Source organism: Anthonomus grandis, chromosome 6 (genome assembly GCF_022605725.1).
Source record: "Anthonomus grandis grandis chromosome 6, icAntGran1.3, whole genome shotgun sequence".
NCBI lineage: Eukaryota > Metazoa > Arthropoda > Insecta > Coleoptera > Curculionidae > Anthonomus > Anthonomus grandis.
In genome coordinates this window covers 6,542,769-6,570,647 of record NC_065551.1, presented here as the reverse complement: position 1 = coordinate 6,570,647, position 27,879 = coordinate 6,542,769, and the positions used below count along the sequence as shown (strand labels likewise).

The 27,879-nt window shown below is 30.1% G+C and overlaps 1 protein-coding gene across 1 annotated transcript; it reads right to left on the bottom strand.

Annotated features, from left to right (window-relative positions):
- Window positions 1–398: 398 nt before the first annotated feature.
- On the bottom strand, window positions 399–27,879 carry LOC126737760 (polycomb protein eed-B). Its single transcript, XM_050442799.1, has 9 exons — window positions 27,553–27,879; window positions 27,350–27,495; window positions 19,834–20,005; window positions 19,696–19,777; window positions 19,498–19,636; window positions 19,358–19,436; window positions 19,078–19,268; window positions 11,433–11,634; window positions 399–739 (listed from the first exon to the last, which is right to left on the bottom strand). The coding sequence occupies exons 1-9, from the start codon at window positions 27,619–27,621 to the stop codon at window positions 539–541; spliced, it is 1,281 nt and encodes a 426-aa protein (XP_050298756.1). The 5' UTR covers window positions 27,622–27,879; the 3' UTR covers window positions 399–538.

Genomic DNA, 27,879 nt, shown 5'->3' with positions numbered 1-27,879 from the left:
TACTTTAAAAAAAAACACACACAACAGATTTTAAATGCCTTATAACACGATTAACTCACTTCCCGTACGAGACGACACTGAGTAGAGTAGGCCTTCAGGCTACGTCATAGGCTTTAAATCTCCGGCAGGTACAAAGAAACGAAGTACGGCGGCTGCTTTGTTCTTGCGGTTTCTTTAATAAGAAGCGAGAGAAAATATATTGCGGTCGTCTTTTCTCTCTGCCACCGGATTTTCTATCGATTTTGTGTTCAAAAATGGGTTTGTGCGCATATTGAGCAGCCGGTTCTTTATAAACTTTTCTACCTTTTTTTTATAATTTTCAACTTACAGTTTGTCTCACCCATTATCCAACAAGTAATTCAGGCCTCTTACACTTAATTTTATTAAAATAACAAACAATTATTATAAAAAATGTATTTAAAATGTATACCTTAAAATTATTATATGAAATTATGGTTTTTACTAAATAACAATAAAAAAACTTTATTGTTTTTTGATGTTGCTTTTACACACTAACAACTTAAATTTTCCAGTGAATTTAAGCTATTTTATCCCACCTCCATATAGTCCCATCATCACAAACATAAAGAAGAATATTAGCGTTTCGACTTAACGTTGTTTGTCTTATAGCGGTGGTGCATCGTGGATGTGCTAAAGTATGGCACTTGGCATGAGCTGGATCCTGCACATCCAAATCCCATACAAAAACTTTGCCTGATTGGTTTCCTAATGCCAAAATCTAAAATAAACATGTAATTAAAATATTGGAACTGTGAGAATATATAACTTATTTATTTATTTGTAATTTACAGATTGTATTACACTAGGCAACTAATCCAAAAGTATAACTACATTTCACCAAAGTATAAATACATTTCTTTCAAAATTACTTAGTTGAGGTAATATTAAAATGTCTATATTTTCATTTCATTTAATTTATTCAACAATAAATACTTGCTTAATACAGGATAGATGTAAACAAAATTGTATGTATATAACTTAAAATTAATTATATTACTATACAACACAATTATATTTACTAGGGGCCCCAAAAAGACACATAGATTAAAAACTTCAGAAGAAAAGGAAAACCGTTATTAGTTATTTATAGAAGGTCAAGTAAGGCATCATAATTTTCATAAATAAATCTTTTATAAAGTTCTAAAATTTTTTTTATTTGTAATATCCCGAATGGTCCGCGGCAACTTATTGAAAATTTTTGGTCCTATGGTACATTAAGATATCTTTCAGTTAGTTGTCTGGTTTCATGTTGGTGACTTATATAGTTTTTATCTTTAAGTTTATACCAGAATACGCAACTGGACTAAAGATATAAAGATCTAATATTCAGTTTTTTGGTATCATATAAGAGTGGGGTATATAGAAGTGGGGCACAATCTGTCTTTTTTATAAATTATTCTTATCATTTGAACAGTTTTTAATGATTCAAGAGCATTATTGTAGAGTCCACCCCAGGTCACTATATCATAGCATATCAGAAATTCCACAAATGATTGGACATTAATAAAGTTTTTTACCCAATATATTTCTAATAAGGAAAAATGTATGAATTAAGCTTTTGAATTTAGATGTTAAGTTTTGAATGTGTGGTGTCCATTTTAATTTTTTGTCTATTAATATACCTAGATGTTTAGAGACTAAAAACGCCACTAAAAAGCACCCGATTCCCGCCGGTGATCGTGTATGTTCGGAAAAAAATTCGGTCGTTTGACGTGAAAGACAAGAATAACGACACGAATGTTCCCGCTTTTTTTGCGTTTGTTGGTTGTTTACTTTCGTAAGAAAGCTCCAACTAATTTGATCAATTATTGCGATTATACTGAACTTGTTTCTTTGTGAAATATTGACCATATTGTTGCTTATAGTGTTTTAAAATAATACCTGAAAAGCTGTATTAATTCCAATTCAGCGATTTTAGCTGTAAAGATGGACGGCCCTACTCAAAACCATCAGAATCAGGACTAAACTATCAACAAAAATATGTGCCACTTATGCAGTAAATGTTTTCTTCCATTTCAGCTAAGAACAAACATATTAAAGTTATTCATAAGCAGCAGCTCCCAGATAACCCAAAGTCACACATTTCTTGTCCCTTATGCAAAGAGACTAAGTATTCTTGTGAGACTTGATCATATATCAAAGACTTGAAGCTCATTTACAGGTAAGTCATGATATCAAAATGGAGTCCTCAACTTTCCATTTTTCCAGCGAAGAAAGATTTGAGGAATGGTTAAGAGAGCATAAAATAAGCACTAACTATGCACTTGTTCGCACAAGGAAAATTGAAGACAAGATTGAAAAAGTATATTGTTGCAATCGAAGAGATTTTAGAGGTAATTTGTAGCAATTTTAATTGTTTATTATGGTGTGTGAGCAAAGGAAGGAAAGCGATTCTGTTTTAGGTGAACTCCTTGGGGAATGTTCTTCCAATAATATTGAAGGTAGCCATAGTCTAGAAATTGAAATGTTTGTTAATGAGAAGACGACTGAAAATGAACATGTAGCAGTACGATTGAACAACCAATCAACAAGAGAAATTGAAATTGAAAGTGTATCAAACTTTTTAAGATCTTTAAATGATGAAACTTATGATAAGTAAGTTATCTTTTTATAAAATTATATAAGATATATTAACATATACCTGTAAATGTCTAGGTGCATGAGACAACTGACATCAATGATGGAACAGATAAATAAGACAAATACAAGTAAACGAAAAATGGACAAACAAGTTTATTTTCCATCAAAGAAGAAGAAGGAGCACTAAATAAAAATAATAAATTGTATATTTTTTTTCTATTTATCAGTATTTTTTTTATATAATAGTAGGTATATTTTTATAGGTTTAAGTATATATTATTATGTATGTATATGTGTATTATAATTTTTTATGTAAGTTTTAGGCAAATATTTGAAAAAACATGACCTATCTCATAAGTTTCTTGCAGTTTCTTCTTATGAGTATTAATCGAAACTAAGAATTGTAAATTAGTATTTTAGCATAAAATAATTAAGTTTCTTTTCAAATCGGTCATATACATATCTTTGCAGCATTTATAAAATAAAACTTTTAATATTTGATACATTTATATAACAGTATAACTAATTAAATCCATTGTGTTTTCACTTACCAAAATTACCTCTCTACCTAGGTATAAAAGTTATTTAAAAAAATAGGTACTTATTTCAAAAAGATTAATAACATTTATATATTTAAGATTAAAATTAAAGTACAATACTACAATATTTTATAAATTTTGTTTTCCATTTCTTTATTTTTTTAAATATACAATACCCTATTGTTTAAATTGGGCTTTTCCTTTTGATATGTCCACATATAGAGAACTTAAAAAAATAATAGTTATTTGTATAACAAAAGGGAGCAAAGTGCATAATTTCCTTAAGTGGATGAAGTTTGATCCAGCAAAAGCATCCACAGTGAGGAAATGACACTGCTCCTACAGTACTTCATTTTCTACTTTCATTCTTATCAATAAGCACAATTTAATGTAAAAAATAATAAGCAAGATATAGTCAAATAAAAAAATTCAATTATGCAGGGAAATAAAATTAAAAATTTTCTTATAAGGTAGAAGAAAAATAAATTTTTCAAATAACACTTTCTCAAAAATAAACTAAAGTAATTTTAAATAATATCCAAAATCAAATAAATCCATGTCCGCCCAAAGAAATTTTGAAAAATATTTATTCAAAAAAAAATAATTCAATTTCCATTCCATTGGATCGTTCAACCAAACTGCCTTTTTTTGATACTTACATTAGGGTATTATGTATAAAATTAACAATACAATTTTCTTGTTTGCATCCTTTATTTATATTTAATTTATTAAAAGAATCAATAATTATTATTATTCCAGAAACGCTATTTTTTATTTTAATTAAATTATTATTTCATTAATTATTATTTACATTAATTATTCTTATTGCCAGAAACCGTTGCTTCTAGCAGCAAACATTGCTCTTTTGTTGGTTGCCCGCCATTCACATAATATTTAAATATCCGAATGGGACAGTCGGACAGACGGGAATCGGGTGCTTTTTAGTTTTGTTGTTCATCAATAACTATTTCCTTAAAATTTGGCCGATGTGCGTCTGTTAGAGAAAAGGCGACATAAACAGTTTTTTAAAAGATTTAGGGACAACTTATACTTGTTTCACCACATCCTTACATTCCTCATGCCATTTATGAGTTTCGTTCTTACAAGATTCCATGTAACATCCTTAAATACAAGAACTGTGTCATCAGCGTAAGATAGTGCCATGCCACCTATATGCAAGAATAAAAGGGAGTTTATATATAAAATAAAGAGTAAGGGTCCCAGCACTGTGCCTTGGGGCACTCCAATTTGCACAGTGCTAGGATCACCCAGGGAATCTCTAATTTTTACCATTTGCTTTCTTTCTTGTAGATAGTTGTTAAAGAGCCTCAACACTACACCCCTAATTCCATATCTTTCAAGAACATGAAGTAACCTGGAATTGGGTACAGTGTCGAAGGCCTTTGCTAGATCCATAAAAACCGCAACATACTTTTTTCCCTGCTTCAATCCATATTTTATGTTTTCTATTATACTATACATTGCATCATTTGTACCAGTTTTTTTTTTGAAAACCAAATTGATTTTTGTTAAGTACTTTATTTTTAATTAGATAGTCATATAGCCTTTCTTTTAAGCATTTAAAAAAAAAATCCAAATGTATTAAGCTTATTGGTCTGTAGTTAGAAACATCACTCTTAATCCCTTTTTTGTAAATTGGTGTAATAAATAATTGAAGTTTTGAGTTCTTCCGGTATCTCTGCTGATGAGAAAATAAGGTTAAATATATATTTAAGTGATTCAACAGTATATGGATGACACAGCTTTACCATCTCAGAAGTTAAGCCATCTGGACCCGGGGGACTGTTTTTCTTTAATGAATTAATATGAAGTTATATATTAATATGAAAGTATTACTTCATTTTTTATTATAGGCTTTAACGAAATGGAGTTTAAGAAAGATGGATAATTTAGATTAAGCTTTGTGGTTGTATTAGGAATTTGACATGCCATACTAGCTCCTATTTTACAGAAATTTGCCATGTCTGTGTCATTTTCAAAGTCTTTATTATTTAGATCTTTTCTATGAATATCTCGGTTAGATTTAACTTTAGGTTCATTAGAAGCGTCACTCAGAATTTCATACATCTTTTTAATATCATGTTTTGTATCTTGCAGTTTGTTTATATAGTAGTTATTTTTCGCAGTAGTTATTAATTTGTGTACATTATTTCTATAAGTTTTATATTCAAGTTTCAGTGTGTCATTATTTTTATTTTTTAGTAACTTTTTCTTCCTTTGGTCTCTTTTTTCTCCTTCCTTTTGTCTCATTTTTTAATTGAAGTAATAATACCTTCAGTTATCCAGGGTGTCATTTTTATGTGTTTTTTTTGTTGTAAAGGGTGATTCAAATTGAGCTTCCACATTAAAAATATAAAAAAAAAAGAAGAAATTGAAAATTATAGAAAAATATTTATTTTCCCCTTGAAGGTAGTTAATTACAATTATGTATGAAAGATGACATCATGTAAATGACCGCCGCGGCTCATGTGGCATGACGTAATCCGTTTGGAGAAATTTTCGACTACTCTGTGGCACAAATCAGGACCTATGTTGGTAATTTCGCGTCTAATCTCTTGTTTCAGCTCCGCAATGGTGTTCGGGTTATTCTTGTAGACTTTGCTCTTAAGATACCCCCATAGAAAATAATCTAAGGGAGTTAAATCACAGGATCGCGGCGGCCAATTGATATCACCGTTACGTGAAATAACGCGACCTGGAAACTTGCCGCGCAGTACTTGGATCGTTTCTCCTGATGTGTGACAGGTGGCACCGTCCTGTTAAAACCAGAGATCTTCGATGTCCATATCTTCCAACTGTTCCCGGAAAAATTCTGTTATGATGTTCCGATAGCGAACGCCATTAACCGTAACAGCGTTCTCCGCATGATCCTCGAAGAAAAATGGACCAATTACGCCTCCGGACCAAAAGGCACACCAAACAGTCACCTTTTGAGGATGCATTTTCACTTCAACAATCTGTCTTGGATTTTCTAATCCCCAAATACGGCAATTGTGAGTATTTACGAAGCCCCCAAGGTGAAAATGTGCCTCATCGCTAAAGGTTATTTTCATTGGAAAATTTGCCCCTTGTTCTCTTATCCATTCGGCAAATACACGGCGCTGTTGATGGTCTCTAGGCTTCAATTCCTGCGTTATTTGGACTCTGTATGGGTGTAACTGCAAATCTTTTGTTAAAATCCGCTGTGTAGTGGAATATGTAAGGTCCAGTTGCTGCGATCGATGACGAATCGATGTTCTTGGATTTTCGTTCACACTTTCGGCAACAATAGCAATATTGTGTTCCGACCGACCTCTACGAGCATGCCTAGGAGTTTTGATGTTAGCGACGGATCCAGTTTGCTCGAATTTTTGTACCAGATTCCAAATTTTCTTCTCACAAGGCCGATTTTGTGCGCCAAAAAATTCACGTAAAGCACGAAATGTATTTTTCCTTGATCGGCCGTTTTCATAATAGGCTTGGATAATTTTAACACGTTGTTCGGTCGTATATTGCTCCATGACTGTTTTGTTTATATTTTGACGTTAGAAATGTCACGTTGCCGTTGACAAATTCAGTAGCGTTTCAAAAAAAAATAATTGTAATGTGGAAACTCAATTTGAATCACCCTTTATATTGTTAAATAAAAAAAGTAAAAAAAAATAAAAAAAATAAAGAATTAATAATTATAATTAATTAATAACAATTTATTACTTTAATATTGCTTTAATTATACTTGGATTAAATGAAATTTGAATGGACGGATGGGTAATGACAGGAAGGAAAAAGGAGAGTAAAGGTATGGGAGTGAGGGTTAGAAAATGGGTACAAGGGAACCAATGGAAGGAGGGAGACTTACTATAGACTATAGAGACAGCTCAGGGGATCTTCTCAAAGGGAATCCGACTAGCACTAACCACTTTGGTAGAGTGGCGTGGATTCAACAAGAGATCAATAAAATATAAGCGCCACCTGTTTTATCCCAGATGGATAAGAAAATCCCGATGACCAAGAAAACAGGAAATTACTAAAAGCACTATACCTATAAACCTGAAAGAAAATCTCACAAGGAAGAACAGACAGTTTTAAGTGAATCTATATTAAAAGAAAAGTTAATAATCAAACTTATTATTAAAAAAAAACAAGTTATGTTGCCCTTCCTAAATATAGTGTCTATATCAAGACTAAAATCTTATATTATGTTGTTTGGGGCTAAAAGTTCGCGTGAGTACTTTCGAAATAGACCTATTTATCCAGTTTACAAGATCTATACGGTCTATTTCAATAAACTAACTAATATGCACCTAGCTATTATGAAACTATTCAAAACAACGGTGTGGTAGTAAAATCTAATAATGAGAGTGATAACAATGTAATTTTGAGGTTAGTACTTAGTCTAATATACTACAGTAAAGCTAATGAATGTTGATAGGACTTTGGTTTACTGGTTAGGTTGTTTTACTGACTGCATGGTTCACTAAACGTCACAAACATTGATCAAACCTGGCTCCAAAAGGGCTGCATGATTGCGATGGGGGACCTGGGTGGATCGGTTTAACAGTGAATGTCAATGTAGATGTTGTGAACGTTATTGGAGTAGATGAGTGGAGATTTCTACCTCTTATAATAGTGGATAAAGACCATACCGGGGGATAAAAGAAAAAGCCTGAAAGTGGAAGAATACCCAGATTGAGGAATCGCCAATAGAGTAAGTAGATATAAGCATTGATGGTTAAACTTAACGGTATGCGTGAGTCTACTTATATAAAATTACATGTGTAATATGTAGATTATCATAAACCAAGATGCCAAATGAAAACATTAAAAATTACCAATGGAATTGGCCTTTTCTCGGAAACACAAAACTGGACACTTAAACAAAGAACATTGAAAAAGTTGGGATTTAACTACACCACTTATAATCCTGCACTATTGCAGTATGGCATTTAGTATCCACAAACTAAAATACCCAAAAGGTGAGTTTTCAACTTTTCATTGGAGTAAAATCGGCAAAAATACCAAGAAACAACCTTCTTCAAACGCTTGTTCTTCAAGACTCCTAGAGGTCAAAGATTTTCGCGCCAGAAATAGTTTTAGTAGGGATATAGGAGAATGAGCTGGGATCTTATTGGCTAGGATATGACTTCTGACATTAGTGAAATCAAAACAATTAAAAAAAATTAATGTTATGATTAATAATTTTAGTTTCATCATGAAGGTTGAAAATTATTGATATCAAAAATAGAATTAATACTGAAATGATAACTGTTTATTTTATTAATTTTAGCACCAGAATAACTTAGAAATTGCCTCTTAAAGTTTTATAATCGAGCTATGCTTTCGCTAACATTTTAGATTCATTTTACTTTCTTATTCTTTATGTATCTGACGAAAATAAACTGTAACAATATTTTATTTATTGTACATTTATTTTTTATGGAACTAAAAATGTTGATGAAGTTTTGATATGCCAGGGTTGAGTTTTTTATTTTATATACTTCCTACCAGGTTTGATTTTGTATCAGAAATTGTATGAGTTTTTAGGTTCTTAGTATTATCACTAGGGTAGTCTAGCCTATCTATATATTACCTTACAATTTTGCAGATATTACAGATGCTAAAAAGAGGAGAATTTATATGTCTATATTCGACACTATACAGGGTGTAACATAAGCGATGACTTTAATTTTAAGGGGTGATTCCTTGTCATTTTTTAAGTAAAAAAGTTCATATAAACATATGTCCGGAAATGCTTCGTTTTCCAGATACAGGGTGTTAAACTTTTTTTTAAATCGATTTTTTATTAATATCTCATAAACGCATTTACCGAATTTGTTGAAATCTTTACATTTTGTTAGTCACTTTATAAGGTACCTTTTGGAATTCTCACATCTGGCCTAGAAATTTCAGGGGCGTGCCCACGGGCTAAGTCAGAAGATTTTTTGTAAAAAAAATATCGCCCGGTACATTTTTTGTAAGTATGATATTTCTTTTAAATAAAGCATCTAAAAATAAAACTTTTTTGTCTCTTAATTTTTTTTCGTATCTTGCTTCAATTAGAAATAAATTTTAAAAACCATATTTAAGCACGTCTCGAGCCTCTATAAAAATAACCTAAAATGCTTCAAAATTGATTTTATTGGGAATACTACATATTTATGCAGGTATGTATAAAAATTTCTCTGATAAGAACATTCCTAAGTCTATTTACATTTACCAGGTACTGGGTACTGTTAGTTGAATGTGTTTTACTGTGCAGATAACTATGAATAACGCCGAATTAGCTCAAATGCATTTCATTTATGGCCTTGCAGATGGAAATGGTGCAGAAGCCCGTCGAATTTATCATGAACGTTTTCCCGATAGACCAATTCCAGCAGAAAGAACTTTCATAAGACTGCCCGTCTGTGTGAGACTGGATCTGTCAATGCTCATGCTGAGCGCGCTAGTAGACCGAGGGTAATAATGACGCCACAACTAGAGGAAGCAATTCTGCAAACAGTGGAACACGATCCGTCAACTAGCACGCGAAGATTATCGTTACAGTTTAACATCAGCCACGAAAGTGTTTGGAGGGTTTTGCACACAAATTTACTTTATCCATTCCACATTCAGCTGGTGCAAGCACTGTTGCCAACAGATTTTCCTGCACGATTAGAGTTTTGCCAGTGGTTTCTTCCCAGATTCTTGCCCAGAATCCAAATTTTACGGCTAAAATTCACAGATGAGGCTTGTTTTTTACGGAAGCCATCAGAAGCTTCCACAATAACCATCTTTGGGACTTTGAAAATCCCCATGCCATTGGAGAAGGTGGATTTCAACAGCAGTTTTCCGTGAATGTTTGGGCCGGAATTATCGGTGATCATCTTATCGGACCGCACTTTCTCCCTCCTAGGCTGAATGGTGATACTTACAGACAATTTTTAGAAGAAATATTGCCAGATTTATTAGAAGACGTACCACTAGCAACAAGAAATACCATGTGGTTTATGCACGACGGAGCACCTGCTCATTTTAATCTTGTCGCTCGAAACTATCTAAATGATACTTTTGCTCAGCAATGGATATCTATATTAATCTTTTGGGGATATCTGAAATCGCTTGTTTATACGACGCCAGTTGTGGATGAAAACGATTTGAGAAACCGGATTGTAAACTCTTCTAATGTCATACGCAACACACCAGGACTTTTCGAACGTGTGCGCCAGTCGATGAGAAGAAGATTGCGTGCTTGTATTGACAGTCGTGGTTCTCATTTCGAGCATTTGATTTAATAAAATTTTGATGATATTTAAAACTAAAGTAAGTTTTTATTATTTTTCACAAAAATTAAGCGATCGTATTTTTAATTGCTTAAATTTGTACAAATATCTCGTACAAAAAAAATGGTGGCGTACACAAACAACAAATAAATTTTAAATAGGTAACCATTTGCGACGCCATTGCATTAAAATTTAAACATAAAAAATAGCATCTTATTAATTTTTGTTTTCGGTCAAGTATGCGTTTTGCAAAAAAAATTATTTAAGGTTTTTTCTTAGTTGTTAAATAATAAACATGCTGGTAATTTGTCAGTTAATTTTAAAGCATTTTTTTTATGGAGGCCCGAGACGTGCTGAGATATGATTTTTAATTATTTATTTCTTAACGAAACAAAAAATTCTATGTTATACGCAAAAAATTTAAGAGACAAAAAAGTTTCATTTTTAGATGGTTTATTTAAAAGAAATATCATACTTCCAAAAAATGTACCGGGCGATTTTTTTTCACAAAAAAATCATCCGACTTAGCCCGTGGGCACGCCCCTGACATTTCTAGGCCAGATGTGAGAATTCCAAAAGATACCTTATAAAGTGACTAACAAAATGTAAAGATTTCAACAAATTCGGTAAATGCGTTTATGAGATATTAATAAAAAATCGATTTAAAAAAAAAAGTTTAACACCCTGTATCTCGAAAACGAAGCATTTCCGGACATATGTTTATATGAACTTTTTTACTTAAAATATGACAAGGAATCACCCCTTAAAATTAAAGTCATCACTTATGTTACACCCTGTATAAAAGTATACCACTCAATATTATCGAAATCCAAATAACAAAATGTATTATACTTGTTTATAATTATTGGCAAACCAAAAAATTATTACTTAAACTTTAAAACTATGAATAAATAATAAAAATAGCAGGGCCTCATATTTGAACACTGTGGTGCTCCAGATGTTGGAATAAATGGTCTAACATCTGGAGTACCCCAATTAATAAATTAAATAACATTAACCTACTACTGACCTTTTGCCAAAAGTCCATAGCGAATCTCACAAACCAAATTTCACACTCCTTATATTCAAATTTGTGGATAATAGTTGAAGTAGTTTCGCCCTTTCGTAATTGATCATCTTCCAGTCTGCCAGGTTTCCAGCATGTTATGCAGTTTTCACAGGATTTGCTTAAGACGAAATCTCCAAACCATCTTACACAGTCCACATAATTTCTGTATGGACAAACATAATTTTCATTAAAAATAATTAAATCATCTTAATATTTCATATACAGGGTGTCCCAAAAGTGATGGATCAAACTCAAACAGAGGATAGAGGGAGTCATGTTCAATCAAAATCACACCCTATGTTGTTATGCAATTGTGAATAGGTTAAAAGTTATAGCCATATATGTGTATTTTTTTAATTCTAGCACATTTGTCAAATAAAAGCTTTAAAAAAAATTATACAGTTGATTAAACAATCTGTTTTTTTTATTGTACCTAGAAATGATGTGCCTCTCCAACAAAAATATGTTTCTTAAACATTACTTTTTAAGAGCACTAGAAAAATAATTTTTTTGGAGTTTTTACAACTTTAAAAATAAGTACTTAACTTTGATGCCATTTTTTTGCGAAGAAAATATAAGACATGCGAGTGACTTAAAAACTTCTTTAAATCATACTGATTCCAGCAAAGTACAACTTGAATACATTATTAAAACTTCTTATTGTCTAATTAAAATTTATTTTTTTAAGAAATAAGCAAAAAAAAATATTCTCCTCCATATACAGCTCCATCACTTTTGGGACACCCTATATATATATATATATATGAATATATATATATATATATTCTATATATATATATATATATGAATATATATATATATATATATAGGGTGTCCCATATATATATATTATTCGATCTATGTATAAATATTTTTTTAAACCAAAAATTAAGACATTTTATAATTTGACTCATTTATTCTAACTAATCCAACTTGCAAGATGCTCTTGGTATCTCTTATGAAAAAGCTATACTAGAATTTAGATTTAACTATGAATTCTTAAGGCAAAAATTCGAATTATGTATTTGGACGGAGGTATTGCAGTCAGCAGATCCGGAAGACCCACATGCGCTACACGAATATGCTCATTAAGATACTTGCTACTAGATACGTATTGTCTACCATTCAGTCGGGATTTAGAACTATGCCCCCTTAGAAAGGCCAGAGCGCTCACAATAATTTTGGCGTGACGTCATCATATGTAGGCCTAACAAATTACGTTTATTATGTAGAGACTAACAGAAAACGAATTGCTGGAAGACATAGTGAAACTTAATGAAGAAATTGAAACAAAGTTTAATAAATTAGTAACCAAGGACATTAAAGTTATTACAAAACGGCCATGTAGGAATCTAAGTAGAGAGAACTGGATACTCCAAGCACCATCTGATATTGCCAAATGGTTTCTTAAAAAAGGACAGATATTTGTTGACTTGGTAGTAGTATATGTACAGAAACATATTAATTTGGCTATGTTTCAACTCCTTTTTTGGATTTGGACATCTGGGTAAATATTGTAAGGAGAAGACGTGCTGCCACAGATGTGGAGGAGAACACCAAACAAAAGACTGTTCAAGTACAGTTTTAAAATGTCCCAACTGTTTAAAACTTAAATTAAAACCTGAAGATAGCTAACATTTCGCCAGAGACTTTCACTGTCCAGTTTACCAACGAGGACTTACACAGTATCAAAGTAACATCAACTACTCTTCAACCCAGTCGGTGTTTCCATCAATAATCTAGAACACAACGCACGTCTGAAAAGTATAATCCATCAAAGTGTTCAATCCCTAGGAAATGCTGTTGACCTCCGAAACGCTACATTGATGTTACACGAGTAATGTGAAATTTTGTGCCTTAGCGAACATTGGAAGTCCGAAGACCAGATAAAAAAGATAGCGATAAATAATTTTCATTTATTGTCTATGTTTTGCAGGGAAGAGGGAAGACATGGAGGAACAGCAATATTTTGCAAAAAAATAAGTGTAAGCCTAGAAATAAAATTTACAATTTATCAATCAATGAAACATTTGAATGTGCTGCAGTGGAACGTATTTTTTCAAAAAACAAATTATGATTTGTATTATATAGGCCACCATCTGACGATTTTAATGTTTTTATGCTACAACTTGAAAGTTTGCTGGTAAAAATGTTAAATGAAAATAAACAAATTTATATTCTAGGAGATTTTAACATTGAATTATTAATTGATAACGAAAATGGAAGGAATTTATTGTCATTGTTAAAGTCATTCAATTTAGTTCAAACCATATACAAAAATACCAGAACAACAAAAACATGTGCAAGTCGTATGGAAAATATTTTCACCAATGCAGAATATATTGAAATATTGGTATTTGAGTGCCGGATCATACAGCTCAGAAAATAAGCTTTGAAATAGATTGTTTAAATAACAACCCTTTACAATATAAACGTATCTTTTCACAAGAAAACAAGGCTGATTTTTTGAGTAGTTTAAAGGAGCAGGATTGGGCACAGGTATACTGTTGTAATGTGCAAGATGTAAATATTCAATGGAACACATTTATGAATAATTTTAAGATTTAAAAAACCAAAATGATACTTTTAAACAAGCCTATAGAGTCGAAAAACTTAAATATGACAGCTTATTAGTTAATGTACGTGCCAAGCAATATAAAACCCGAATTAAGAACTCGGACAACAAATCAAAATGTATGTGGTCTGTTTGCAAGGAAATAAATAACAGTGTGGGAGACAATATTGTTAAATTAGAGGGTGAATCAGAAGAAATTGCAAATATGTATAATACATTTTTAGTTTCTGTTATTCCAGATCTATTAAGTTCCCTAACTACAATTCCATTTAATTCTTTAATTGAATAAAATTCTAGGTCAATGTTTATAAGTACCGTTACACCACAGGAAATTAGTGACATAGCGGATAGGTTAAAAAATAAAAATAGCAGTGAAATAGATGAAATCCCTACAAGTATTATTAAAATAGCAACTCCTGAAATCAATAATGTCCTGTGCTATGTCAACAACTCTTTTAAATATAGAATATTTCCGGAAAATTTAAAAATTGCCTAAATAAATCCATGCTTTAAAAAAGGGTACATAAGCCTATTACTGGGGTTTTCAAAATTTTTCGAAGCAGCTAAGAGCACAAGATTGATTAATTTCTTTACTTCCAATAACCTGTTTAGTGAAAATCACACGGTTTCTTAAAAGGCAAATCAACACAAACTGCTGTATTTGCATTCATTAAAAACATTGTAGTACATTTGGAAAATAGTGAAATTGCTCTTGGAATGCTTTTAGATCTAACCAAAGCGTACGATTGTTTGAATAGGGACCTGTTAATAAAAAAAATTAGAGAAATATGGCATAAGGGGAAATGTAATATAGTGGTTTAGGTCCTACATTAATAACAGAAAACAAATAGTAAAAATATCAAAGGATGGAAAACAGGTTATTCTAAATGTGTTTTTAACGATATAGGCACAAGGCAGCATACTTTGTCCGGTATTGTTCATAATATTGATTAATGATCTTGATCTCCTAATAAATTCACCTAGCCAGAAGATTGTTAAATATGCTGATGACACTAACATTATTATTACTGGTAAATCATTAATAGATTTATTGAATAACAGAAGAATTTTTTGACATGATCACATTCTGGTTTAATACAAATAGGTTAATTTTAAATAGAAAGAAAAAACAAATATTATTATGTTTCGAACAAAACAATGTAACATACAAAAGCCTTTGCAAATGGAATTTGGCAATAATGATTTAAATGTAAACGAAAATGCCAAGATGTTAGGTTTATATATCAATGAACACCTTAACTGGTCATACCATATAAACCAGCTAATAGAAAAGTGAAATTCCATTTGTTATGGTATTAGAATAGTTGGAAAATACATGAATGAAAAATCCTTAAGAATTATGTACTTCGCTAACTTTGAATCTATTGTTAAATATAGTATAATTTTTTGGGGAAAAGAAAGCGTGTTACAAAATGTTCAAAAAAATTGATAAGAATTGTAAAAAAATGGGTTTTCTTCAAAGTTGTAGATCAGCCTTTAGAGATTTGCCTTATATACTGTATATGCCTTATATACATTTAAATGTTTAATGTTTCTTTTCAAAAACAAACATCTTTTCTACTCAAAGACGGAGCCTAAATATAACACAAGGACATTAATTCCACTTTCACTAACAGAAAAATCTCCACATTATGCATGTATAAAACTATTTAACTCCCTACCAAAACACATAAAAAGAATTGTATCAGTTGGAAACTTTAAGGCTGCAATTGAGGATTTGTTAGTCAAGCTGGAACCCTACTCTTTAAGAGACTATTGTACCTAACCCTAATGCATGTTTTTGTTGACATTATTTCATTTCATGTACAGTGTATGTAATTGTTATGTGATTAGAAATAAAGATATTATTATTATAATTATTATTATTAAACTGGATCACATAGATCACGGCGACAGGTTTTTTATCTTCCCGCTTTAACTGCCGGTTCCATTCGCGTTTTTTCATTTTTACACATTAAAATCTATAATGAATTAATCTGTTGTGCACCGGAATGTCGGAGAAATTACTCTAAAAACGGGCCTAAAGTTCATGTGTTTAGTTTTCCAAAGGAGAGTGATTTTGAAACAAATAGTTAGAAGCAATTCCGCGAAACGATTTAGTGCCTGGTAAATGCTCTAAAGTGTGTGAATTACATTTTCCTGAAGGTAATATAATTTGGAATATCTTTGAGCAGGATCCCAAAACAGGTAAAATTATTTTAGTCAATTTAAAAAAAAAACCCTATCTATTCTATGCCAACTACTTTTCCATATTGCCCAGATTATTTTTAGAAAAATTTAATGCGGAAATTAAGAATGAAAAATACAAGAAGTTTGATGAGTTATATCTTTTGCAAGCTTTAGAGCAAAGTAGACAAGAGTTTAATACTCATAAAGAGGAAACATATTTCCACAATTTTGAAGAGTTTTTACTTGGAACATTGAAAGGCTAAAATTAGTAAACAGCAATTTTGTTTGAGTGCACATGGGCAAGGGGGATGTTTTGTTTACAAAAATATTCATCAATTCTCTGTTGTCAAGTTTACACGCATTTTCAAAAGAAGAAATTTTCAGCTATATACCAACACATATCATAATATTAATTTAACTTACTGATGTTAGATTTTGGATTAAAAATAAAAAGTAGAAATATCTTATTCTTATTCTATATATCTTATTCTAAGCGCAAAAATAACTCATCAACATCTTCGAATGTGCCGTTTGTGCCGCACCATGGGAAAAAGGCGATCTTTTCAGAAGTAAATACGGATATTATCATAACATCATATCAAGGGTTGTCCCTTGATATAAACGTTGATACAACCGTCGTCATAAACGTAGAATAATGAAAACTTATTAAGAAATTTATAATAAATATAAAACATTTAATTTCCATAAAAATGCTTTTTATTAGATAAGTATCTTTACTCTAATAAAACACTTTAAAAAAACGCATAAAGAGGTCATAAACAATACTTGTGTCTGTGGAATCAACAATGCGATCGAGCAATGTTGTTGCCTTTTTCTCTAATATACGTTATCTACAGTCATTTAACTTTGAATATTGACTTTTTTATAAAGTATCTTATCATATTTTATGAAAAAAAAAATGCTTCATATTTTAATAAACAAGAATAGTATTGTTTTGCGCCTGTCAAAATAAATGACAAATTTTTATGATATTATGAAGTGTTTTTTTGCCATTTTTACAGAAGCATTTGGGATCATTGCATCAGAGATGTTGCAAGCAAACAAACTGCCCATAGTTCAATGTCCTAAGCTACTAAAAAATATGTTGGATCCTTTAAAGTATATGATAAATTTAGTATTTAACAATGGTATTATTCCTTTTCATTTTAAGGTTTCAATGATTACTCCCATCAGTAAAAAAATTGAAAAACAATTAAGAAGGGACTCACAGAATTCCTTCAGTGTATTGATTAAGAACTGCATACATATCTTAAATAACTAAATATATGTATGTGTTGAAATAAATACACCCATTCATATAAATAGATTTATTGTTATATAGTCCCGGCGGGGTTCACGACTACGAGTATATTATGCGCCTCACGTCCGACCCAAAAATCCGTACTTCTTGAGAAGAAACGATTCAAATTTTTGGCTATATATAGATAGTGAAGCATTAAAATATGGTATGTCATCTTAGAATACATTGAACATGATAAATCTGTAAAGAAAATCTGTCCACCGAAGGGGGCGACTCGTTTTCGCGTATAAAACTCGTAAAAAGGGTCTTAATGTAAGTGTGACTTGCATTACTTTTTTAGTAATGGTAAGATTTAATAGAAATTTAGTGTTAAGGTCATTATTTAGAATACAATTTATTAAATGTAATACATTTTAAAGCAGTTTGAATTGCTAATGAATAATTGTTTTTTTGGCAATAACATTTAAGCAATAAGTAATATAGTACCTGTTCATTTTCGGTCATTTAGTTGCTCTATTATGGCCCCTATAAAATTTTGTAATTAGTCTTTTTTTACTAGTTTTTAACTTATATAACCCATAAAAAATAAATTCTGCATTAGGAAGATGCTTTCAAATTACGTTCATTTTGAGTTAGTTTCGTCCATTTTCACGAATTTTATGTAAGATAAACTTGATTTGTTATAACATTCGGATACCTCGCCATATTTCCAGTAAGTTTTATTTGAGCCAAAACAGACATTGTCAGACATGTATTTATGTTTAAAAAAATAAAAACTATTTTTTTCCAAAAAGAATATTATTTTTAACTGATTTTTTTTTTTTTATTTTTGATTTTCGATTGGCATTGATGACAGGCATTAAAATTTTCCCAATTTTAAAAATAAAAGTTGTAATGTTTAAAAAAACGCCTTTTGTTTTGTTCTCTTTCAGTAATAACTTGGGTCCTACTGCTTCAATTTTGCTTTATCATATTTTATTCTACTTATTATGACTCCAAACACAATTTTGACATGTTTTATGAATATTTCTTCATTGCTATTTATCTGATTTGACTTAAACGCAGTATAAGGAGTGCAGGTTGGGTGCAACAGATAAAAACCTGATATGATTTTTTTCTACATTTGAAGGTTATTTCTGCAATTTTTGCTACTGAACACACAACAGAGCGACTATATAATACATTATGGTTCTTTAAAGGGGGCTACCCCGAAATCTACTTTTGCTTCTCATTAATCTATGGCCCTCCAAATAACCAGGTATAAGTACTCTTGATTATTTATAACTTTCTTCTTAAGAATTTCTTCATTCTAAATTGATCCCACAGACCAGAAGTATATAAGCAAAGTTACTATACTTGTTATTTCAGTACCTACTATATTCAATTTTTTTAAATATTTAGTGCCCTATTACCATATTTATATTAGAATTGTAAAACAGTGCATTTTGTAAAATCAGTTACTGCATTTTCTTTTTTCATTCATTTTAGCTGAAAATTTGTCAGGCATAGTTTTAAAATGATTCTTTGCGGAATCAGCTACAGCAGCTGCAAATAAAATGCTTGAAAATTTGACTATTTACCTATGAATATCCCTAGTGGAGAAATCTGGGAAGTGCTCTTTTAATGTATCAAAAGGTCTTGAATTTCTGCTGGAATTCCAGTTGTAAGATTCCTTAAGAGCTTCCTTCATGTAATCTTTGTTTAAAAGCCACAGTTTTAATGAATGGTCCATACCACAAGACATTATTCTGTTGCCCAGCAGATCAAAATCCTAAAACATAAGTTTCAAAATTGGAAGACATTCTATGTTATGAAAAATGGTAATCAGTTTAGAAAACCTTTTGTAAGAAATATACTCACTGCACTTAAAACTTCATCTCTATGCCCTTCCACGCCTCCAAAAATTGCTATACAGACATCACTTTTAATATTCCACAGTCTATAAAATTAAATATTGTCCATATAATGTCATATTTCTACTTTGAACTTGAATATATTACCTTAAAGAATGGTCTTTAGACACAGACAACAACAAATTTGGATCTTTTGGATGGAATTTCAGTTCATTAATTGCATGTCCATGCCCAATATAGTGTCTAATGCAACTCATGGTAGCTGGATTTAATATTCTAATAACACCTTGAAGTACCAAATAAATAATTTTTGGTAAAATTTTTATTAGCTACAAATGGCATTACCTCTTGCACCAGCAACAGCAAGTAGTGGTTTTCCTTGGTCTTCTTCATAGGACCAAGCGCAAGTATAAAAATTTTCGTCTAACTAAAAAATTTAATATGAATTGCTTTTACTATAACCTCAATATTTTAACTTCTTACGTCTGGGTCTGCATAGCACTGGACCAATTTTATTCCACCACCCTCTGGACATTCATATACTGTTACCCTGTTGCTACCAACAGCGGCAAATATCATGGGTTGGCCCTCTTTCAGATGGTGATTAAACTGGGCCCCAAAAAGAGGTTGTCCATGATCTTCTTTAATACTACAACTAAGATAAAAATTTGAATATATTAAGTTAGTTTATCAGTACTGCTGTATAGTTAGTAACTTATGCAAATTTAATAAAAAAGCTAAAAAGAGAGGCTAATAAAAGAATAAATAAATAAATAAATAAATAAATAAGTATATCTATCACAAGTTTTCACAGTATTTTGAGATAAATGAGTTAATTATCTTCTGAAATAAAAATCTCAATGTAAAAATACAGTCTACATGTTATCCAAATCTGTTTATATATAAAATTTAACTGAAAATCTAGTAGTTCTACTTGAGCAAGCAATAAATTAATAATAATAATAATAATAATAATAATAATAAAGTTTATTCAAGAAATTTACAAATCAATACTTACATACTAGTAAACATTATTTTTATTATAAATTCTTATAGGTTTAGATTGCACCTAGGTAAGCATACCTGTGTGTGCAATAAATAAATATTGTATAACGAATTGGATCGAAATTGGCATCTATATAATATGTAAATATCAAAACAATTTAATTACTTTACACGAAAATAGCGTACGTATGTAGTACGCTATTTTCGTGCTATTATTATTGATGTATCAGAGAAACTTCAAAAAAAGACTTAAGTTATTACAAATGAATTGTTTGACATTTTTATTAAAAAGTTTTTTGTTTTTTAAATTCCTGATATCTAGTGGAATTAGGTTGTAAAATTTGGGTGCTAAATAGGTGGCAGATCTAAGATTGAGATTTCTTTTTGATGATGGTATTTTTAAGTGCTTGTTAATGTTTTGCCTAGTGTTGTATAAAATTTGTTTTAATCCATTCTTTTAAATAAGTAAATTTACAAAGAGACAATACATACAGTGCACGAATACTGCAGGTTTCAATAGAGTAAAGGTGAGAGGTTGGAAGCAGTCTTGCTTTTTTAAAAATAACTTTGAGAATATAGTTTTGACTAGTCCTTAGCTGTTCTAGATTGCCGCCCCACACCGATATCCCATAGGCAAGTAATGGTTCAACAAATGCTTTGTATGTCATAATAGTTGTTTTTTTGTTTAATATTTCACGTAAAATATAAAATTTTGGAATTAAACTTCTTATTTTATTCCGTAAATATAGTACATGTTGATCCCATTTTAGGTGTGAATCAATTACTATACCCAGGTATTTTATTGACAGTTTCTTTAATTCGTGCTGTGTTGTTTATTACTATTGAACTATAATATGGATGGTTCGCTTCGGTTAGTGAAAAAGCCATATAGTAAGTTTTGTCTATGTTAAGTGATAGTTTAAATGTGTCAAAATAATTTTTTACAACCTCAAAACCGGCCTTAAGTTATTCTTTAACATCATACCACGAGTTTCCCCAAAAAATAATGGCGGTATCATCTGCATATGCAAAAATTTTTGCGTTTAGTATGTTTAGTTCACACAAGGAATTAATATATATATTAAAAAGTGTTGGACGGTTCCCTGCGGTACTCCACATGTTATATTTTTCGCCTCACTAATAACGCTTCCAATCTTTACATGCTGCGTTCGACCAGAAAGGTAGCTGGCAAAGACATCCAACACAGAGCCACGCACCCCATATGCCTCCAATGTTTGAAGGAGTATGGTATGCGACACCGTGTCGAATGCCCTAGCCAGATCCAGAAATAATACCAAACATTTATCTGGCTAGTTAAATTAAATAATGCATCGTTCGTGCTTACTCCCGGGATAAAACCAAATTGATTTTGTGATAAGAGATTGTTGGCAGTAAGAAAATTAACTCTCGTTAAGACACTTTTCAAATATTTTAGCTATATTTGATATGACACTTTAGGTCGGTAGTTTATGTCTTCTTTGTTGCCATTCTTAAAAATTGGTGTAACATGTGAGACTTTTAAAATACTAGGGACTACACATTTTTTAAAAATTAGGTTAATAGCATGTACCAGTGGGCCCGCTAGGAATGTATGCAATAACTTAATGACAGAGATAGAAATATCATCTGCTCCCGCTGAACAACGATTCTTTAAATTATTTATATATTTCATAAGCTCATTACTATTTGTAGGTTTAAGAAACATAGAAAATTGTAAATTTGGTACTGAATTAAATGGTTGTGTGGGGTTAGGAATTTTTTCAGACATTTTCTTTCCAATATTATAGTAAAGAACTTGTTACTTTGTTTCGCTATTTCTTCTGGAGCTGTAATAATTGAGTTATTTATATTCAATTTATTAATTGTTTCTTTTGGTTTGTATCCCTCTGTAGCAACTTTTATTATTTTATAAAGCTTTCTTAGGTCTTGTGAATTATTATTTATTTTATCTTTATAATATTCATTTTTAGTCGTTTTTATTATTTTATTTAGAGTATTTCGATAGTTTTTGTATTGCGCTTGTCTTTCATTGGAAAAATTATTTTTAACTTTTTTTTTTCATTTTGTCTCGTTTTTTAATTGATGTTATAATTGCCAAAGTTATCCAGAGTTTTAGTTTTTTATATTTTTTTCTTGTAGCCGTAGTTAATTCAGATTGCTTGATAATCGATATCAGTGAGTTAATTATAAAATCACAAAATGGTATGGGATTATCAAAGGAAAATACATAGTCCCAGTTAATGTTACTTGCAAGTAGTTTTAACTTATTTAAATCAATTTTTTTAAAGTTGGTAACATTACAGGCCAAATTAACATTACTTGTGTTTGCATACGGCATTTGTTTATCTTGTCTAAATAAAATAAGCATAGTGGGTAAATGGCAATTAATATAAATAGATTTGGAGAAATTTGTTTAGACATATCTAATGGTTTTTTTATATATAAATTTAAAGTCTTCTTTTCAGAGTCGTACCCATTTAAGCAAACATAAAAGTTTCCTAGTATCAGTAAATGTTAATAGTCTCGGACCTTCGAGTTTATTTTGAATCAAAATTATCATTTAGCCAGCACATTGAATACAGCTGTAGCAAAGCAGATAAAATGCTTGGCTTTTTAAAGAGATTCAGGATTTTAATAATATCTAAAACTATTATACAGCTCTTTAGTTATATCACAATTAGACAACTACACCAGTGTTTTGACTCCCTTTATGTGACACATTGATAAAATTGTCTGTAACAAAATGGCTTCAATACATTGGTTTTAAATGTCACATTCCCAAGAAACAACTGTCCTTTAAAAAGGATATACATTTAATTTATAAATGGATTCATTGATTGTCTAGATCTTTTAGGCAATTTAACTTTAATGTGAATAGGATTTTTCTTATTATCTTGAGTTCTATTTTTAGTTTATGGTTGCTTTTTAGTGTATTTTACTTTTACAATTATTTATTTTTGGATATTTTAATAATGCATTTATAAGTAGTTTTGATAATTTTTAAGTTTTGATAACTCACTTTTTGTAATGTATGTAATTCAAACTGCTAATGAAGTTATCACATGTATTAAATAAATAAATAAATAAGAAGCTATTGAACCTTGAAACTTAAAAAAAAATCTAACTTTATTTATTCATTTATTTGGAGGGATCAGTAAACTCTGACACCCTAGCACACTTATTGATTTTATAACTAATTTACTAGAAACTGTGAATTTTTTGCCTGATGACTATTACAAATGCAAGTTGTTGTAATGCCTAGGTGTGAAATATACACCTGTGTGCGTTATTTATCGCTTATAATTGTTATTTTAAAGAAACAAATAAATAAATTTAATAACCTTAAATACTACAATACCTAATCTATTAACACTTAACAATCTATGAAAAAAGCACTATATTTTTTTTTGTTTTTTATTCCCTTTAACTCAGGTGGTAGAACATTATACAATTTTGGCGCAAGATAAACTAAAGATTTTAGATTTTAGGTAAATACTTTTGAAATTATTTGGTATAATTAAGTTACCTCTAGCTCTTGCTCTTGTATTATGATTGTGATTTATTTGGTTTTTAGCAATATCATGGTTCTGAATGTGTGAACAAATTGATGTTATGTATAAAGTTCTTATGTTGGTGGTTTGTTCAATAAATAGATATTCTGTGGGGTAAAGTTTTGGCTTATTGTATATAGTTTTTAAAATATACTTTAGTACAATATTTAATTTATGCAATGCATTATTGTAAAAGCCTCTCCATACCATATCTCAAAATTGACTCAGTTAAGGATTTATAAATGATAAGTTCTTTTGAATTTAAAAATGTTCTGATAATATAACATTTGTAAATTAACTTTTAAAGTCTATTTGCCAGATATTCAGTATGGCATTTATGATTTTGATCAATGAATATTCCAAGAGATTTAGTCTGTAAAAGTAAAACTATATTTTCAATTGAAAAACATGAATTATTCGGTTTTTTATTTTATTCAGGCCTACTATAGCATACTGTTTTGTTTGATCCCAACTCGAACCATTAAAAAGTAAGGCAGTATCATCTGCATATGAAACAATGGTTCCATTTGTTAGTTTAATATCAAGAAGATAATTTCGGTAAATTATAAACAAAAATGGACCAAGTACAGTACCTTGTAGCACTCCTATTTTTATAGTTTTGCTACTGCTTAATATATTATTGGCCTTAACAAATTGTCGTCTATTTTGTAGATAAATTTTCAGTTCAAACAAGTGTCATTGCGGTTCCCCTTATACCATACTGCTATAGCTTGAAAGAGCTTAGTATGAGGTATCGTATCAAAGGCCTTAGCCAGACATTTTCTGTAATTGTTCAAATGGCTGGTGATATCAGAAGTAAGTTCGCGTAAAGCATCTGTAGTACTACAATCTGGTAAAAACCCATATTGTTTATCTGATATAATTTTATCCCTATTTAGGAAGTCTAATAATTAATCTTTTAAACTCTTCTCAAAAATGTTAGCAAAATATGTAATTTTTGCTAAAATTATTCTGTTTCATAAATTTTGTTTATTATGTGTAGTAGGGGTTCAACAATTTCTACATAGGTTTTTTTAATTAGTGTAGCAGATATACCATCAATACCTGGGCAACTTCTGTTTTTGAGATTTTGAATATGTTTGATTAGTTCATTTTTAGTAATCAGAGCTAAAAACACAGACCGACTGTAAGTTTTTTTTTGAAGACATAGAACATTGTTGGGCTTTGGAATTTTCTTTTCCATTTCAATGCCAACATTTGTAAAATATTGGTTACAGAAGTTAGCCATTTGAAAGTTATTTTCAAAAGCTTTCCCCAAGTGATCATCAACTTTAATATGACACTTATCCAAAGTTTTTTCATTAGTAGCATCTTTTATAATTTCATACATTTCATAATTTCATATGCTTTGTTAATTTCGGTTTTATAAAAGTTTCTTTTTTGTTTTTCTATTATTTTAGGTAATTGGTTTCTGTATCTTTTAAACTTATTTCCAAGTTCTATATTGTAGTTTTTGACCATTAGCAATACCATTTGCTATCCAATTTTTATTTTTTTGGTGCTTCTTAAACACATTATTTTCTGAACAGTTTACATGTTTAGTGAAAACTTATGAAAAAGTTGTCATTGCTGTTTTAGGGTCATTAATGCTCTTTTCCAGTCTTGCTCTGCTAAAAAAAAAACAGTATTGGTGCACTTAAAATTTTACAGAATTCAATCATAAAAATAATGTTTAAAAAAACCCAGATTGTTTTTAACTAATGAATTATATAAAGGTGATATAAGTGATATTAAGACAATTTTTATTGCAACATGTTGTTCCTATATACATAAACATCATTCTAAACAAACAATTACCAATCATCATCATTAAACCAGGTGCAATTTAAATAAAATTATACTCCTACCTAAAGTAAACCGAACATTAAGTCAGCAAACAATATTTTTCTTGGACCCCAAATTTTATAACCTATTGCCAAATGAAATTAAGCAAGTAAAATTTTTAAAAAAGTTTAATGTCTTAGTTTCTAATTATATTAAAATAAATAAAACAACATTTGTGAGCTATAATACATACATATTAATACATACATAAACATATACTTTATCAATTTTTCCAGTTAATTTCTTGGTTTTGTAGGATATATAATGATCTACATATAATAAATATTATCTAAAATGTGATCAAGGGCCAATCTCTAGAGCTCATTATATATGCATTATATATTATTAACTTAGTTCTGTGTGATATACCTATACATTATAAATTCATTATTATATTATGTAATTATTATAGATACCTATACTAACTAATCCAGCTTTGGTAAAATCAACTTTTACTGTATTTCTTTGTAGAGAGAATATTTAAGTTGAAGTATTGTTTTGAATCATGTGGCACACACAGATACCTCTGTATCTAGGTGTCATTCATGTCTATTGTATTTATATACTGTGCATTATTACCTAATAAATTGAATTGAATTGAAAAAAAAATAATTTTCTTCAGTATTATGTTGTATGTGTGCAATATTTCTGTGGCTGCATTTTAAGCTATATTTAACAGTACCGGAAAATGATCTGTGACACAGCTGTGTTTAACTTTGACATTCTTTTTATTTTCAAATTGTTTAACTCTCCAGATCTTTTACAATTCTTAAACTTTCATGCTCCTATCATCACTACTTTTAAAAGTAATATAGGATTTTGATAATACTCTTGCTGGACTTTGTTAGGTTATCAATCTCCTATTAATAGGATGGTGATAAAAACAAATAACAGAAAACTTGACAACTTTAATTTGAGTTTTCCAAAAATAAAATATGTACTCAAAGATGTAACTTGATTTCTAATAAATTATATATGTTAAATTAGATAAGTTATTTCTTAGTATTTATTAAGTATTCGTCAATATACCTAAATTTAATGTATTACATGTCTTTGTTTTAATGTTTTGACCTGACTTTTTATTCAATAATTTATTGTTACTTTTTTGTTAAATTGTGCACTAGCCTGTTGACTTAATAAATAAATTACTGATCACAAAATAGTAATATTAAACATTATTAATAAAACATAAAGAGTAATGGAGTGAGGTTTTGATCTTATGAATGTGATTGCCTTCCACTTCTCAGTAAAAGTAAACCACATTCTAAAAACAGCTGCTGAAACTATCTTTTAAGGGCTTCCATCAATTATATTTTTGTAGGTTTTTTAAATCTAACTCAATTTTTAAATTATTTGAGGGCTATTTTGCTAATTATTGGTAAAATTTTGTGTTTGATACAGCAAATTTTAATATTGTTAAACTATGAGCAGTTAAAATACTTAACTGTATTAATTTTTTATGTTTGAGTAATATAAATAATAGAACACAGACAGTCTATGACAATTTCATATTGAGCCCAATACTGTTTTTCTTTAACATTTGGATTATAAAAAATAATTAGAATATAGCTACAGAACAGCATAGCATTTATACTTACACATGCTTATAAATAGGTTTTAAAACCTTCTCTTTGGTATTACTTAATCGTTTTCTAGCTCTACCCTTCCTTAATTTGTTGGTAGGGGTGGCACTTCTAGAAGTATTATCTGTGGTAGAAGTGCTACCAATACTTGAAGTTTCATCCTAAACAAAAATAATAATTTACACTATATTATTGGATTAGATATACCTTCTTTTTACCCCATCATCACCAGAGTCTTCCGTCACAGGAACATCAACACTTGGAGTAGGTTTGGTTTTTTCTTTCATGGTGTAAATGGTGTGATTGTGAAGGATTTGTGATATCCCTAAAATTAAAGACTGTTCGCGATTGTTCAATTTGAAATCACAAACGGCTCTACACAATTATATCATATAGTAGTTTAAGTTAAACGTTATATTCCTAGATCGTTAAACTAATGTTCATATTCTACTTCTTAAATATTCAAAAAATTATAAACAAATAAAATAAATAAGTTAAAAAAGGCGGCATCTCGCAGACCAATGCCACTAATGACAGACGACAGT